This window comes from Quercus lobata, chromosome 2, assembly GCF_001633185.2.
Source record: "Quercus lobata isolate SW786 chromosome 2, ValleyOak3.0 Primary Assembly, whole genome shotgun sequence".
Taxonomy (NCBI): Eukaryota; Viridiplantae; Streptophyta; class Magnoliopsida; order Fagales; family Fagaceae; genus Quercus; species Quercus lobata.
Genome location: NC_044905.1, coordinates 51,530,999 through 51,546,878, shown reverse-complemented (window position 1 = coordinate 51,546,878; position 15,880 = coordinate 51,530,999). Strand labels below are relative to the sequence as shown.

Genomic DNA, 15,880 nt, shown 5'->3' with positions numbered 1-15,880 from the left:
AGTAATATAATTTAAGTAAAGAATAAATAAATAATAAAAGGATTAGAATTTGGATTATAATAAAATTAAGATTTTTATCAATTTAAAAATTATAGATAAATTAATAATAAAAGGATTAGATGAAGAATTTGGATTGTATTCAAATTAAAAATTTTATCAACTTAGAAATTATAGGAGAAGAAGATAAGAACAAAAATAAATGCATCTATTTTTTTAAAAAAAATCTAAAAAAATTCCTACAGTTTGGTGAAACCGCTTGATACAACCACGGTTTCTAAGCCCAACTTTTATTATATAGTATATGATAATATGATAATATACTAAAATTTTCAGATTTATTATCTTTTTTTTTTTTTTTTTTTTGAGAAACTTTCAGATTTATTATCTAATCAAAAGTTTTAACAAATACTTCCTACAATGATATGATTGGCTACTAATGAAAGATAAAACAAAACAAAACAAATGTATTATTGTTGTAAAAGTGGTATGTTATATTAACCAATGTTTTGAATATTAACATTCTTATTATGAGACTTCATTCATGCATGTATTCTAAAAAAGTTCACAACAAAATTTAGGTGGCAATTTATTATTAATTCTAATTTGGACTCATTGTTGACATAATTTTTTACCTACCATTAATAGTTTTTTATCTAATTTTTTGTTGTGAAATTTTTTGCCTAGGCTAGGGGTGTACATGGGTCGGGTTGGGTAGAGTTGATGGGATTTTTTGAGCCAAACCACCATGGTGGGTTAAAAAAAATTCAACCCAACCCAACTCATCACATAAGTCCAACCCAACCTAACTCACATGGGTTGGGTTGGGTCGGGTTGAACCCATGGGTTGGACAATTTTTTTTATTACTATATATTATTATTAAATTGAGCAGAAAAAAATATATCACACTTACCACCAGAGTTGATAAACAAAAATACATTAATATATAAACTAATATTCCAGCTTAGTTGTAAACAAAATATGTTTAAGTATCCAACTGAGTTGATAAACAAAATATAAATAAACTAATATCCTAATTCACTTATAAACAAAATATACATGAGTTCCTAACTTAGTTATAAACAAAATATATCTAAAATTTTTAAATTTTTTTATTAATTATATAATATATTTAAATATATATAAAAAGAACTAATCGGATTTTATATTATATATGATAGTAGGAATCGAGGAAGTGCTCTACAATTGTTTTTTTTATTTAATTTATTAAATATATAATATATTTTAAACATATATTAAAATATGGATGGGTCGAGTCGGGTTTAGCGAGTTTGTAATTTTATGATCCAAACCCAACTAGACCCATTATAAAAAAATTTTTGTAACCCAACCCAACCCACTAAGCCCTAAAAACCGACCTAACCCGACGAGTTAAGTTGGGTCGAGTCGGATTTGACAGGTTGGTAGATTTTCTGCATACCCTAGCCTAGGCTTGTCCAATTGGCAAATACCCTTTTTTTTATTGCCAGATAAAAACCCTTTACACCATACGTCGCCGTTTGCCAGACCACGTCTCCACTCTCCATCAATCATCACTATGACACTATCATCCACTAAACCAAAACCAGCTAAGCACAGATTTTCGAATCGGGTACGCAATTTTCCCCAAATCTCTCAAGAGCAATAAAAAGTAGAAAGTAGAAAGTAGAAAGTGACTTTTATCTTTGGCCATATCATATCATTATCATATACACACAACAAAGTTAAAAAAAAAAAAGAAAAAAAAAAAAGGACACAGAGACACAGACAAGTAGACAACACAGCCACTCGCCGCCCACCCTCACACTTGAGTCTTGAGTACCTGCTTCAACTTCAAGCACTCTTACCCTCAAATGGCCTCCAACACCTCCGCTATCATCGCTTGGGGGTCAGGAGAGGATGGGCAATTGGGAATAGGGAACAACGAAGAGAAAGAATGGGCGTATCCCATCAAAGCCCTCGATTCCTATTCCGTCCGCTCCGTCGTTGCCGGCAGCCGCAACTCCCTCGCCATTTGCGACGACGGAAAGGTCTCCTCCTTCTATTTCACTTCATTATATTCTCTATCTCTTCTAAATTCACTCCTACTACTACTACTACTACTACTACAACAACAACAACTACGCTAGAAAATTATTGTATTTTGTATCTTAAATGGTTAAGCCCAATTATCGCTACCTCTGCCTCATTTCCTTGTAATGAGGTCTTGCATTTAAGACTATAGTTGTTAGTATCGAACGATACGAATCCGATCAAACTAAGAGAGTGTCGTATTGTAGGTACGTATCCACTATACTCATGAATTGTACAATACATAATTGAATATTTTTATGTATCGGACGATACTTTGATAGGTGGGTTTAAATTGAGATTTTAGAGGAAAAATAAAAGATAGTAAATGTATGAGATGAAGAAGAAGAAGAAGAAGAAGAAGATTTCAATGATGACATGATTTTGCAAAATGATGATACCATTGGCATTGAGATGAGGTTGATTGGTAATATGATGAGAGGAAAAATATAAATAGTTTATAAATAGTTAGCTTTGTTCAATATTATTGCACAAGTGATGATTAAATTAGTCATTAATTGAATATGTTCCAAATTTATAATAAATATAACTTTAATACATGTATATCTATAATGTTTATGTAAGTTTTATAAAGCGATTTTGTTGTATCTTACAATGTAATTGGGTTATGAATCAGTGTATATCTCTAACATCTACTACTATTATTGATTTTTGTTTTGTTTTGTTGGGTTGGATTGGGTGGTTGTTAGTTGTTCACGTGGGGGTGGAACCAAAGAGGGACATTGGGGCACCCACCAGAGACCAAGACTGAGAACATTCCAAGCCAGGTTAAGGCACTAGCCAATGTTAAAATTGTTCAGGTAATTGTTGTAATTTTGATCACTATTGCTTTGAGTTTAAATGTGGAAAGATTGGTTTTTGTTGGTGTAATATTTCCATTTTGGGTGTTTTGATTTGTTCTAGGCAGCCATTGGTGGGTGGCACTGTTTGGCTGTGGATGAACAAGGCCGAGCTTATGCCTGGGGTAATTTAACTAAGCTTTGTTTATCTTGCTTATTTCTTTACTTTATTGAGATTAAAAAAAGAAACGTAGTTAAAACATTGGGGATTTAGATTTTTCATATTTTATAATTAAAAAAGGGTTCAGTCAACTTAGCTGAGGCCTGAGTGCATTAAACTAGCTAAGTTGGCATTTTGTTTGTGACATTTTGAAAAATAACAAGATACATATAAGTATGGTTTCTTTATTTTTGCTTTGTTGTCTCAATGAGTGAGGATTAGTGGTATTCTGTTGATGTGTGGGAAATTGATGCAGGTGGAAATGAGTACGGGCAATGTGGGGAAGAACCAGAGAGGAAAGATGACACTGGTAGGCCTTTGCGAAGGGATATAGTGATTCCTAAGATTTGTGCCCCAAAGCTTGTAGTTCGTCAGGTAATTTTTATTCATGCCAATGTGTGGAACTATACTAGAAGTTTAAGCATTTAATACTCATTCTCTGGCTTTGTTTTATTTCTCAGCAGCTTGGCATTACATGCTTCAATCTTTTATAAAATTTTATTACTTATCAAAATATTTATATGCTTTAAGCGCCGGAGCTCTACATTGCATTATTATAGACATTGGTTTTTATGAATTTTATTTGAGCCACTTGGCATGCAAATAAGCTTGTCATGGTTTTCTGGGAAGTCAGCTTCATCTTTGCAGGCTACAATGACATTAAAATAGCTGTTCCATTGTTAGGAAAATAACAGAAGAATAGGAAAGTAAGCTCTTTTAAATTCCTCCGGCAATGTAATTCATGATCAAGATCAGAGCTAGAGTCTTATTATGTTTTGCAATTATACTGATTTTTTGGATATCTTTTGAATGCACTATTCAGAAATAGAGTTTGACACTGGTTTGGAACCTAAGTTGGTCTAGAACTAGTGGTCTCATTAGGGGAGTGATGCCAGACAAGTGCAAAAAGGAAAAACTGGGGAAAAACAATTAACAGAAGAGAAAGGATAGACCCTAGGAATCAGAATCTAGATTTCTTGGAATCAGCACCAAGTAGGAAAAACCTAGGAATCAGCACCTAGGTTTCCAAGAATCAACCGTCAACTATTGGAAAATTCCAACATCAAACTTCATTTGTCAAATCAAATATTTATAAGGAAACTAATTCAAACCTTAAACATTATCCCAAATGATCCTCAATAATAATAAAATTACAATTATGGAATTTTAAATTCTAATTAGCATTGCTTTTGTTATCCACATGAGGGAGATAGGGGAGTGGGGGGTATTTATTTCTTCATTTTCTCGTATTTTTCTAGATAGTATATAATTAATACCTCTCTCTGTCTCAGTTTATTTGTCCTCTATTTCATTATGGGATGTTCCAAAATATTGTCCTGTTTCTAAAAATAAAAGTAATTAATTTACTAATTTTTCTATTATACCCCTACTTTATTTTCAAAACTATTTGAAAAGAAAACTAACAAATATTTAAAAATCAATCTAATTAGGGTATCTTTTTAGTTGCCTCATTAAGAATAACTCTTTTAAAAAAAAAATTTGATAAATTTATTTAAGGGTAGTTTCGTAAACTTATACATTTTTATAAGGCAAACAAGACAATAAATGATGTTTCCTTAAAAATTTTGACTTTTCAAACAGGATAAACAAATTGGGACGGAGAGGAGAGAGTAATACATTATGTTTGGTCGCACTTGAGGGGAGGGAACAGAAAGGAAAGAGAAGAGGATATCTTTCCTTATGTGTGTTTGGAAGTAGGGAGGAAAAGATAGAAAAAAAGGAATAAATCTTGCACTTTTTTGGTTTGTAAAGGAAAATATGTTGTTTGATTTTTATGCCCTTATGGATATATTTGACATATTTCAATATTATATAAGTACAATTTTATATATATATATATATATATATTGAATTTGCATGTTTATTAGGGGGTTACAAGTAATTTTCTTAGGATCAGATGTCCCATGTGCGGAAAACGACTTGTTAAGTTTGGGTAAAAGAGAAAAATTGTAAACACACACGCATATAAAATATATGATAACTATAAATCCATATAACATTTCAACTTTTTTTATTTTTTGCACGTTTTATTAAGGGGTATAAATACTTTTTTTTTTTTTTGATTTCAACATCTCACACCTGGAAAATAACTAGTTAAGCTTGGATAAGATAGAAACAAAAAATTATGTATTTAAAAAATTGGAAAAAGGTTCAGCAAAATAACAAACTATTAAAAAAGCAATAAATTAGTAAAATAAAGGGCATTAAAGTAACATGAACCCAATTTGTGACACAAGATGGTGGACTCGTCTGAAATCCCATCCATCCACATCATCAACTATACCTTTCCTTCCCATGAACCAAAGAAGGGAACCAAGCCACTTTTCCATCAATTTCTTCCCTAATCTTTTCCTTCCCTCCTATTTTCACCAAACCAAACATAGTGTTACACCCATATTGAGAAACGCTTTTCATCTTCATATGATGGATATGATGCAGTTGAACTTAAGTTAAGTATCACTGTAGCACTGTTATTTTGTAAATCTTGTGTTTTCATCATCTTCATGATTACAGTTTTTGAAACTCATTCAATGAACTGATCCATTTCTTTTAGCTATCATTTCAATTCATAGTGCAGTTCATTCCAAGATTCATTCTAGTGATTTATCCATGGAATGCATAAGTCTTTACTTATAAAACCATTCATAGTTTCTATGTGCCTCATCTATTCAACATGCATGGATAATCACATATTTGTTTTGATTAATGCAACTCTAAGTATATGTTTTTTAACTTAAAAAGAAAAAAAAAACACATTTTTTGATTAATGAACTCTTAAGTAACCTGGGACTGGGATTTTAATTTGTTATTTAAGCACAGTATTGGAAGTTTCTTGTCTCCACCTCCTTCTCCATTCTATCTGCATATTTGCATTCGTACATTGACATTGCTAGCTCTATTTGTGCATTTAATATCTTCTAATTTCTTATGTCACAGGTAGCTGCAGGAGGTACTCACTCTGTAGTACTCACACGTGATGGGAATGTATGGACATGGGGTCAGCCATGGCCTCCTGGAGACATGTATACCCCCCTAATTCTGTCATTTTATTTTTTATGAATCTCTTGTACCTAAATAATTAAACAGGTCAGCTTGTTACTGACCTTATGGAGTGTGCTTTACTGGCACTGTAACTGCACGCTTATAAATAAGTAGTTTTTCTGTTTTAGTTGACATAATCTTTATATTGTACTTACAGAAAACAGATCTCTGTTCCTGTTCGAGTACAAGGTCTTGAAAGTGTGAGGCTCATTGCAGTTGGAGCATTTCATAACCTGGCTCTCCAAGAAGATGGAACTTTATGGGCATGGGGTAATAATGAATATGGACAACTTGGAACCGGAGATACTCAACCAAGATCACAACCTATTCCTGTTAATGGGCTTTCTGGACTTACTTTGGTTTGTACTTTCATTTAAAATCTTTTTTTTTTTTTAATCTGCCTGCTTTATTTCCATTAGGTATTAATGGCAATCACCATGGATGTTCCTTTCAATTTCATCTGAACGTGTGGCTTCTGAAATTTTACGAATTTGTTATTTCTGATTTTCTCTGTTTAATAATTTCTACACTAGTTCTGCCATTACCGTTCTGTTGAATTAGGTGTAAAGCATGCTTAGGCTCATGGCATAGGAGGGACTTATAAAGTCCTGTGTTGACCTAGTTACTAGGCTTCATCTAGTTGCAAGCTTTTGGGCTTTCAGGCATGAATACTTTTACAGTTCAAGTTTTCCTTGAGCCATAATATTTTGTGAAAACAATTGAAGAAAAAGGGTTCAAGAATCCAATTGGTTGTGGAGTGTGTTTTCTTTTTTCATTCATACACTGCTTTATTGGTAAGTTATAAAGGCACCCAATAGATCTTGAATACATAACCTTACCCTCCATCCAATTAATGGACACATTCAACTTTGAAGCATGTGTGGAAGCTTGCAACTTGATGTGTTTGTTGGAATACACTTGGCTGAATGCATCAACCCAGTCAGGAGTTCACATAAGGTTGAGATGAAAACCATTAGCACATGTTTTGTCAGGTCTTGACAAAATAGAAATGTTGCTTATTTAGCCAATTGCTTCTACTCTTCTATCATGTTAGTCTAAAAAATCCATTCTAGAACTACTACAGAGACATAACTGAGTACATTATGTAGTTTCTTTGCGAAGTCCTCATTTGCATCTACGATAAAAGCATGTGAATCCTTGAAACAAGACGGGAGATGCAACTTAGTTTTTTCACAAATGTGGATAAAACATTTGGTGGAAACGTTTAGTACTATCAGAAGTTGATAACGTGCACTACTTATGCAAATCATAATAAACACTAGATAACGCGCACCTTCCTAACATCAAATAGAACTGCAAATTTTTTTGCTTCTATCTAGTTTTAGTGACGCAGGACAACCAGAACAAAATTGAAATAACGGAAAAATAAAATATATGACCTAGGAGTCAGCACCTAGGCCTTGCTTGGAGTCAGCACCAAGCGGGGAAACCACTAGGAGTCAGCACTTAGGGTAGACCTGCACTACTTATGCAAATCATAATAAACATTAGATAACGCGCACCTTCCTAACATCAAATAGAACTGCAAATTTTTTTGCTTCTATCTAGTTTCAGTGACGCAGGACAACCAGAACAAAATTGAAATAACGGAAAAATAAAATATATGACCTAGGAGTCAGCACCTAGGCCTTGCTTGGAGTCAGCACCAAGCGGGGAAACCACTAGGAGTCAGCACCTAGGGTAGACCTGGAGTCAGCACCAGACCAAAGAAAGACCAAACGGCCATTGTTTTCATTCATCAAAATATCAACTATCTCCTCAAGGAATACAATAGGTTGCTTATAAAGGATTACTAAACCCTAGTTCTAATTGGCTAGGAAACCCTAATTGCCTTATTACAAAAATACCCTTGCTGGCTAGGAAACCCTAATTGCCTTATTACAAAAATAACCTTACTTCTAAATTAAAATACTAAAAGCCCAATAAACTACTAGGACCTAAAACATAAAAATACAATTGACTTGCAAACATAAATAATATTAAATAATAATTCTCTTTCATCTCCCGCATCATTCAGTTTCCAATGTTTTACAAGTTCTGATATCTTATATTCTTATACGTTTTCTTGTTGGCCAGTTTTAACTAATTAATCTTTAATTTTCGTTGTTGACGTTTATGCTTTAGCTAGGATGGAAACAATGACTTACATATGTTATGCTAGATAAATATTTAAAGCTGTGCTTATTTACTGGTTCATGTTGTAACTCGTCTGACATCCCCTTTACCTGTATGCACATCTAGGTTGATATTGCTGCTGGAGGCTGGCATTCTACTGCATTGACGGATGATGGAGAAGTGATCTCTCTCTCTCTCTCAAGACATTCTTTTTGGTGTACATCTATTGTATGTTGTTATTTTTACTTGTTCAGGTGAAATTAGTTGAAAACATGAAGCTTCAAAGTTACATTGACCAAATTGGAATTTGAAGTGAGATTTTGTTTAAGAATAAAAATTAATCCCGCTTAAGAATTCAGATAGCGTTTTAATTCATTTTAGTCATGATTTGCAACCAAAGCAAAAGTTAACGTTTGTACTATCTTTACTATTAATTTATCCTTTTATGTTTTATGTTATAACTGAATTGGCAACTGGCTAGGCCATTGCCTACTGGAAAAAGAAGCCGAGTTACACTCAAGGTTTTAAGTTTATTGCCTTAAAATATCAGCCATTCCCTTGCAGGTGTATGGATGGGGAAGAGGTGAACATGGGAGGCTGGGATTTGGAGATAATGACAAGAGCAGTAAAATGGTGCCTCAGAGGGTTAATTTACTAGCTGGAGAGGACATTGTTCAGGTACTGACATTTTTTATTTATTTGTATTGTTCAGGAACCAGCATAGATTTATTTTGGGCACATCACTAGCAATAGATTAGCTTAATTGGATTATAGTTGGATGTACAGCTCACAAATATGGTGTCATAATCTGCATAGTGTTGAATGAGTGGGAGATAGAATAAAATCTGCTAGCATATATATATTTTAAAAATCAAAACTGCTAAGTTTTAACTTTACTTTTAATCCAAGGACATCGTTCCACATGTCTTGCATTACCAAAAAACAAATTAATAAATAATCTGAGGGTCTGCAACAGGTTCAAAAGTACTAGATCATATCAAGAACCATGGACAAGAAAAAAACTGAAAAAGAAAAAAGAGAACATCCTCTGGGATAGAGATATTTGTTCTGGATTCCCCAAGTACTTGTGGAAGCAACACCATAAAGAACTTCCAGTGTTTCCCATAGTTTAAAGGCATAAATCCAATTTTCAGAATCACTTTTTATATTTTTAATATTTTATTTTATTTTTAAAACAGAGAACAGTTATTAAAGATTCAACACAAATGCTAATTATTGAAAGGGAAATATGTTATTTCTCCAAATAATTGTTGTATTTGTAGAAAACTCTATGAAATGTAGTTGCCAATTAGCTTTAATAAAAAGGGAACCTCCTCCCCTCTTTCATTAGAGTGAGATGGAGGGTGAGGCCATGGGTTCAGACTTCAAAACCCATGAGGTGTGTGTATAATTCCAATATAAAAATACTATTAAGTGCCATTTCAATTAATTTACATGCTTAAAAATCCATAATGAAATTGCTGATATTCATGTTAGGTTTAATTATATTTATCTAAGGGAGGTAGAGTCACTTTAATTAAAAGCACGCTCTCTAACCTTCCTACTTATTTTCTCTCTTTATTCCCTATTCCTGCCTCTGTGGCCAACCGTATTGCTAGACTTCAGCGGGACTTCCTGTGGGGTGGCCTAGGAGATGAGCCCAAATTTCATTTGGTTGATTGGTCTACGGTGTGTACCCTGCTTTCTTCAGGTGGTTTAGGGATTAGGAACCTGAGAACTTTCAACATAGCTCTTTTAGGGAAATGGCTTTGGAGATTCGGGCAAGAAAGGGATGCTCTCTGGCGTCAAGTGATAGAGGTAAAGTATGGTTGTGATTGGGGTGGTTGGCGTTCTAGGTCTTCCTCTTGTCCTTATGGTGTCAGTTTGTGGAAAAATATTAGCAGGGGGTGGCACTCTTTATCTCGGTTTATTATGTATGATATTGGAGATGGTTCAAAAGTGCAGTTTTGGCTAGATCGTTGGTGTGGGACTTCCTCTCTCGCTGTCCGCTATCCCGATTTATATAGGATTAGCTGTAGCAAAGAGGCAAGTGTGGCGGATCTTATGAAATTCTCCAATGGAGTCCTCCATTGGGAGATTCAGTTTTGTAGGGAGGTGCATAATCGTGAATTGGAAGCTTTCAGGAGCTTCATCAACTCCATTTATAGCACTCCTGTAAGGGGAATCGAGGAGGATAAGAGATTTTGGCTGCCTTGTAAGAGTAAGGGGTTCACGGTTAGTGCTTACTACCATCTTCTTGCTGGCCATAGTGAGCATATTTTCCCTTGGAAAAGTATTTGGAAGCAGAAGATCCCCTTTAGAGTGGCTTTTTTTGTCTGGACCGCAGCCTTGGGGAAATGTTTGACTATTGACAATCTAAGGAAAAGAAAGGTTTGCATTTTGGATTGGTGTTATATGTGCAAGTGTAGTAGTGAAAGTGTAGACCATCTTTTCCTTCATTGCCCGGTTGCTTCGGAGTTATGGGATATGGTTTTTGGTTTATTTGGAGTGTGTTGGATCATGCCTTCGTCTGTTGTTGGTCTCTTTGCTTGCTGGCAAGGTCACTTTGGTCGCCTCCGCAATGGAGTTATTTGGAAGGTCGTTCCTCTTTGTTTGATGTGGTGTATTTGGAAGGAGAGGAATAGTAGATGCTTTGAAGACTTTGAGCGTGCTATGCCTGACCTCAAGCTTCTTTTCATCCGAACCTTACTTGAATGGTTCTCTGTGTGGAGAAACCATCCTTTTTCTATTTTGGATTTACTTGACTTTTGTAATTTTCGTTCTTGACTTGCTCCCCCATGTATACTCCCTGTGTGCTTGGGTGGATCTTTTTTATTATCAATGAATTCTTATTACTTATCAAAAAAAAAAAATGTTAGGTTTAGAGATACCTCCTTGTTATCGTTATCATTTACTTCATTCTTATCCCATATTTTTTGTGTTCATGGCATGATAGACATCTTTTTGAATTGACAAAGGGTTAGCATCCCATGGAAATGAGATCATTTATGCAGGAACAAAGATGAGTCTATTTTGTGGTCTGTTACATATTAATTGAGTCCTTAGCATGGTGTAATCATGTATGTCATAGTTTTAGCACACAACTTATGACACCATTAAGTTTTTTATACTCATTTTCAGGTGATGCCCTATGCATCCTCATTTTGCTTTTGTTGCAAATCCTACGGATGTGCATGTTCCTCCAAAGGCTATTAGGGAAATTGTTTTCAGTATCATTTCAATACTTAGAAATCTTTGGGGAAAAAAAAACTCTCCTTTTTGAAAGTCTGTTACAAAATTTTCTAATCTGTGATCCAGGTGTCTTGTGGAGGCACGCATTCGGTTGCACTTACGCATGATGGGCGCATATTCTCAGTATGTATTTTGAACACTTTCACGTCAATGCTGTGACAAGAAGACTGATATTTGAATATAAACAATGAACATGTATTCAAAAAAATAATAAGAATAAAAACATGAATTAAAAAAAAAAAAAAAAAAAAATTGAACGTGCATTAGCTCACCTTGGTGGATTTTCTTGGCGTTTGTACCATACAAGTGTTAAGAATGTAACTATGACATTAACATGGTATACGCCATTTGAAATTATCAAGAATGTTATTAACTTACAATAATAATAAAAAAAGACATTAACATGGCATATTACATCTATAAAGTTTGGCAATTATGCCACATGACATATAAGGGGACATGCTAAGAGATTAAGAGATTAGGAGAAATAGTGATTTGATTTTGACTATTCTCAAGGTCTTTTACATTAGGTAATTATTTATATTATCTTCCATTAATGCAAGTAAGTGCTTGAAATTTATTGTATTTACTGACTTGCATTAGTCTATTTATATTATGTTTTCTTATTGTTATCATGTGTCCAAAGTCTTCTTCACTGGGGCAATACCAAACTCACTAGAGAGTTGAGAACACCAATTTGGCTTGAGAATTTTTTTGGGTGACACGGTATTGAATGTAGAATATATATATATATATATATAGATATATATATTTCAAATGAACAATAAATTTCATTGCTTGGAAACACACCAGTACAACACACTGTTTATGCGGCAAATTCAAATACAACACAAGCCAAAACCAGAAACAGCCAACCAACCAAGGGAAGCCTACATCAGAGATCCATTAAGCACACCAAACCAGATCATCGATCAAGCACAGAAAAAGGAATTCTACAAGTGCTACAAAGGAACCTATTTTAGATGGTGTTTTTTACATTCCTACACCAAGATAATCTGACTCTAAGATTAATGATAACTCTTGAAATCACTTGTTCTGTAGTGCACACCTTTGCCATCATGAGTCCTTCCATTTCTTTCAGCCATAGGTGGTAAATAGCTGCTGTCCCAGCTAAGCTGCAGATGACTTTCTGAAAATTCTTACTCTTCACCTTCTTCACAGTCCAAGCTAATTCAAAATTCCAGTTGTTAAAGACGAGAATAAAATAATATAAAGAAGCAGAAGCCATAAAAAGAAAATAGGGATTACGTGGTTCGACCAATGTCCAACATCCATAGAATAATGTCCTAGCGGCTACATCTTTATTCTATACTCAATTCATCAATTATAGTGAATCCTAACAGGTTATAATATATAGAGACTAGAAGCAGGGTGAGCCCAATAAGGGCTTATAACATAACTGGGCCTCTTGGGCCATTAACATCAAAATAAACTCAATACTTTAACATGGGTCTCCAGTCTTCCTTTTTTAATGAGACATTTTCTCTACCACCCCTTACCCGATTCTTTTAGAGAAAGAACTCTCATGAGATATATGATCCCTTGATTCTAGCTTGCTTCTACAGAAAGAACAGGTAATCACCTTGATATACCCAGGCGACAAGCCTGTTTTAAGTTGTTGGCCTATCAGGAATAGCTAACCAACTAATATAAGGTGTGCTTAGGAATGTGTTTTGGAAACCAAACCAGCCTCCACCAAACTTACAACAGATTTTCAGACACAAATATAATTCCAGGTTTCCTTGCAATTGTATTGCTTATTATGTGCTGGGAGCCATTCCACGTTGTTCTCACCACCCAAATGCACATCAAACATCTTTTCTTAGACGTGAACTAGATCGTCAGATCTGGTAATTACAATGACCATCAGATGTAATAGTAAACAATTTGCTGGTAGGTTTTATTGCAGGGTCATTAAAATCATATGGCCATATTTCAAGAGTGGAGGGCCATCTGGATGCCAATTGTCAGGTCGAGTGAATATCTGTTCACCATTGCCTGCCTACGAGTCTCTCAATAAAGACCTTGCTTCATCTCTCAAATGGAGGATCTTCCTCCAATCCGAAGAGCTGTCAAATGGAACAGCAATTTCCCAAAATGACCTTTCAACAGATATGCTTGGTCCATGCCACCCAAATTGACCCACCCAGCTCTAGCAGACTCCAGATGAATATCGTGACAGTCATTCTATTCCATTCAACAGCTGTACACCACCTTCTCTTCTAAGAAAAGTGATAGTCAGACAAACCTATTTTAGTTGCTGCTTTATTATCAGCAAAACCACTTCACAAGGAGTTAAATTTCTGTTCTACTTCAGAATGTAACATAGATATAGTTTCATTTCATTCTTGTTTGGTCATCTGATAGTTTGTTGTGTCTTCTTTTTTTTTGATAAGTAGTTTGTTGTGTCTTCTTTATATTCTAGTTTTGTTTCATGCTGTTTTTTTTTTAATTTTTTTTTTTTTTTTTTTTTTTTTTTTTTTTTTATATTTGATCGGGTTGATTGGTTGCCACATTTTTAGACAGTTGGAAGTACTAATTATGATGACTGATAATGATTTGGGCAGTTTGGTAGAGGTGACCATGGACGTCTTGGATATGGTCGAAAGGTGACTACTGGTCAACCATTGGAAGTGCCCATAAACATCCCACCTCCAAGAAATCTTGGTGATGCTGCAGCTGAGGGTCGTTGGATTGCTAAACTCGTTGCTTGTGGGGGACGCCATACTCTAGCTATTGTTGAATGGAAGGATACTGATGAATCTAAACAGTGATGTGATTAAATGATGATGCCAAGTTTCTAAAAACAAGCATCATAAATTTTAGGCTGTATAACTTATAACTTAAGGGACACTTATTAACAAAGCAACATAGACGGAACAGTTTGATCTGATAAATAATTTGGTGATTAGATTGTTGGTTTTGAATTTAGTTTTTTTATTTATTTTTTAATTCAATAGTTATAGTGGAAAAAAGAAGGTATGAACTTTAGATGTTTTAAAAATGCTAGGAGATTTGAACCTTAGATGTTTTAGTTTGAACTTTAGATGTTTTAGAAAGCTAGGAAATTTGAACCTTAGATGTTTTAGAAACAGGCAAAACTTAGATACAATACCTAACAGTTCGTTAGGTTCGCTCTTTAAATTTCAGCCATGTGTATAAAATGAACAACTCAACAAACGGTGTTTAAAGTAAGAGAGATACTACGTCTACAACATTTTTACAATAAATCACAGGTGGTTAGTTGTTATTGGTTCAAATTTCAAACTAATACTAAGATTACTTTTTTACCCCAACAATAACAATTAGTAATAATTTGCCACTTAAAATTTGTTGTAAAAATGTTGTAGACATATTATTTCTCTTGAAGTAATAACACTGTCTTTTCTTTTCTTTTTCTTTTTTCTTTTTTTATTTTTTTTTATACATTCTTTTTCCACTTATCTCTTCCTTGCGAGAAAAACTAGATGGCTTCAAACACTTTCACCCTCATTTTCCCAAGAAACAAACAAAAATTTTGGCTGAAACTAAACAAATTTTTGGCAAGATCATTTCACAACCACAACTCACATTCATTCTAGCCATCATGTGAGGAGGTAGATTGGTTTTCACCGAAATGAAAACTCATAATAGAAGTTTTAAGAGAGAACCAACCTAAGAGAGAGATGAAGAAGACAGCAGGGCATAGTGGCTACGTAGGGATTCACGGTGGATTTTGATTTCCTTGAATCTAGTAAGAAGTTTTGGTCCATGACCTTGCTCCTTGTTTCCTTCAATTTGTTACTGAACAATACAAGGTTTTTTTGTTTTTTTTTTTTGAGAGAGAGAGAGAGAGAGAGAGAGAGGTTGTGTGGATTGCTATTACTGGATAAGCCATAAAAAGAGGAGACGATTAAAAAAAAAAAAAAAAACACACACACACACACACACACACAAGAAACATTAAAAAGAAAAGAAAAGTAACCTGATGTCTCCGAAGGAGGAGACCATAGTGGAAGAAATCTGAAGGAGGAGACTTAATGGAAGAAGTCGGTGGGGGCAAATCAAACCAAAGAAATCAAACTAAAGTACCAAACCAAAAAATAAAGATTTAGTGGAAGAATTCAATTGGGGAAAGATTTGAATTCTAAAGCTAAAATCATCTAGTTCTTTATTCCGGGCCAGTGAGGAAAAACACAAAAACCAAAGCAAGGAGACGGCACACTTTTCTTTTAACGTTCGTTTGTTGGGTTGTCTTTATCAGATACGTGGCTTAAATTTAAAAAGAGAAATTAAAGAACAGTACCTAAGTTACGGATTTTTTTGCAATTTAACATCAAA

At 34.3% G+C, this 15,880-nt stretch overlaps 1 protein-coding gene across 3 annotated transcripts; it reads left to right on the top strand.

The window, feature by feature from the left end:
• The first annotated feature begins 1,718 nt into the window (after nucleotides 1-1,718).
• Nucleotides 1,719-14,487, top strand: LOC115975803 (ultraviolet-B receptor UVR8). Of its 3 annotated transcripts, none has more exons than XM_031096789.1 (10): nucleotides 1,721-2,028; nucleotides 2,779-2,889; nucleotides 2,993-3,053; nucleotides 3,345-3,463; nucleotides 6,047-6,132; nucleotides 6,309-6,510; nucleotides 8,414-8,515; nucleotides 8,852-8,965; nucleotides 11,606-11,662; nucleotides 14,128-14,487. In XM_031096789.1, exons 1-10 carry the CDS (start codon nucleotides 1,852-1,854, stop codon nucleotides 14,332-14,334), a joined length of 1,236 nt encoding a protein of 411 aa, XP_030952649.1. In that variant the 5' UTR covers nucleotides 1,721-1,851; the 3' UTR covers nucleotides 14,335-14,487. The 3 variants fall into 3 exon arrangements, with proteins under 3 accessions (XP_030952651.1, XP_030952649.1, XP_030952650.1); XM_031096790.1 differs by having other exon boundaries at nucleotides 1,723-2,028; nucleotides 8,414-8,467; XM_031096791.1 differs by lacking the exon at nucleotides 11,606-11,662 and having other exon boundaries at nucleotides 1,719-2,028.
• The last annotated feature ends 1,393 nt before the right edge of the window (nucleotides 14,488-15,880 follow it).

Bases quoted from the DNA above. Each gene is read 5' to 3' on its own strand.
- LOC115975803 (XM_031096789.1), top strand. From the start codon at position 1,852: ATGGCCTCCAACACCTCCGCTATCATCGCTTGGGGGTCAGGAGAGGAT. The intron at 2,890-2,992 runs GTAATTGTTGTA...GATTTGTTCTAG, and splicing joins CCAATGTTAAAATTGTTCAG to GCAGCCATTGGTGGGTGGCA. The intron at 6,511-8,413 runs GTTTGTACTTTC...ATGCACATCTAG, and splicing joins GGCTTTCTGGACTTACTTTG to GTTGATATTGCTGCTGGAGG.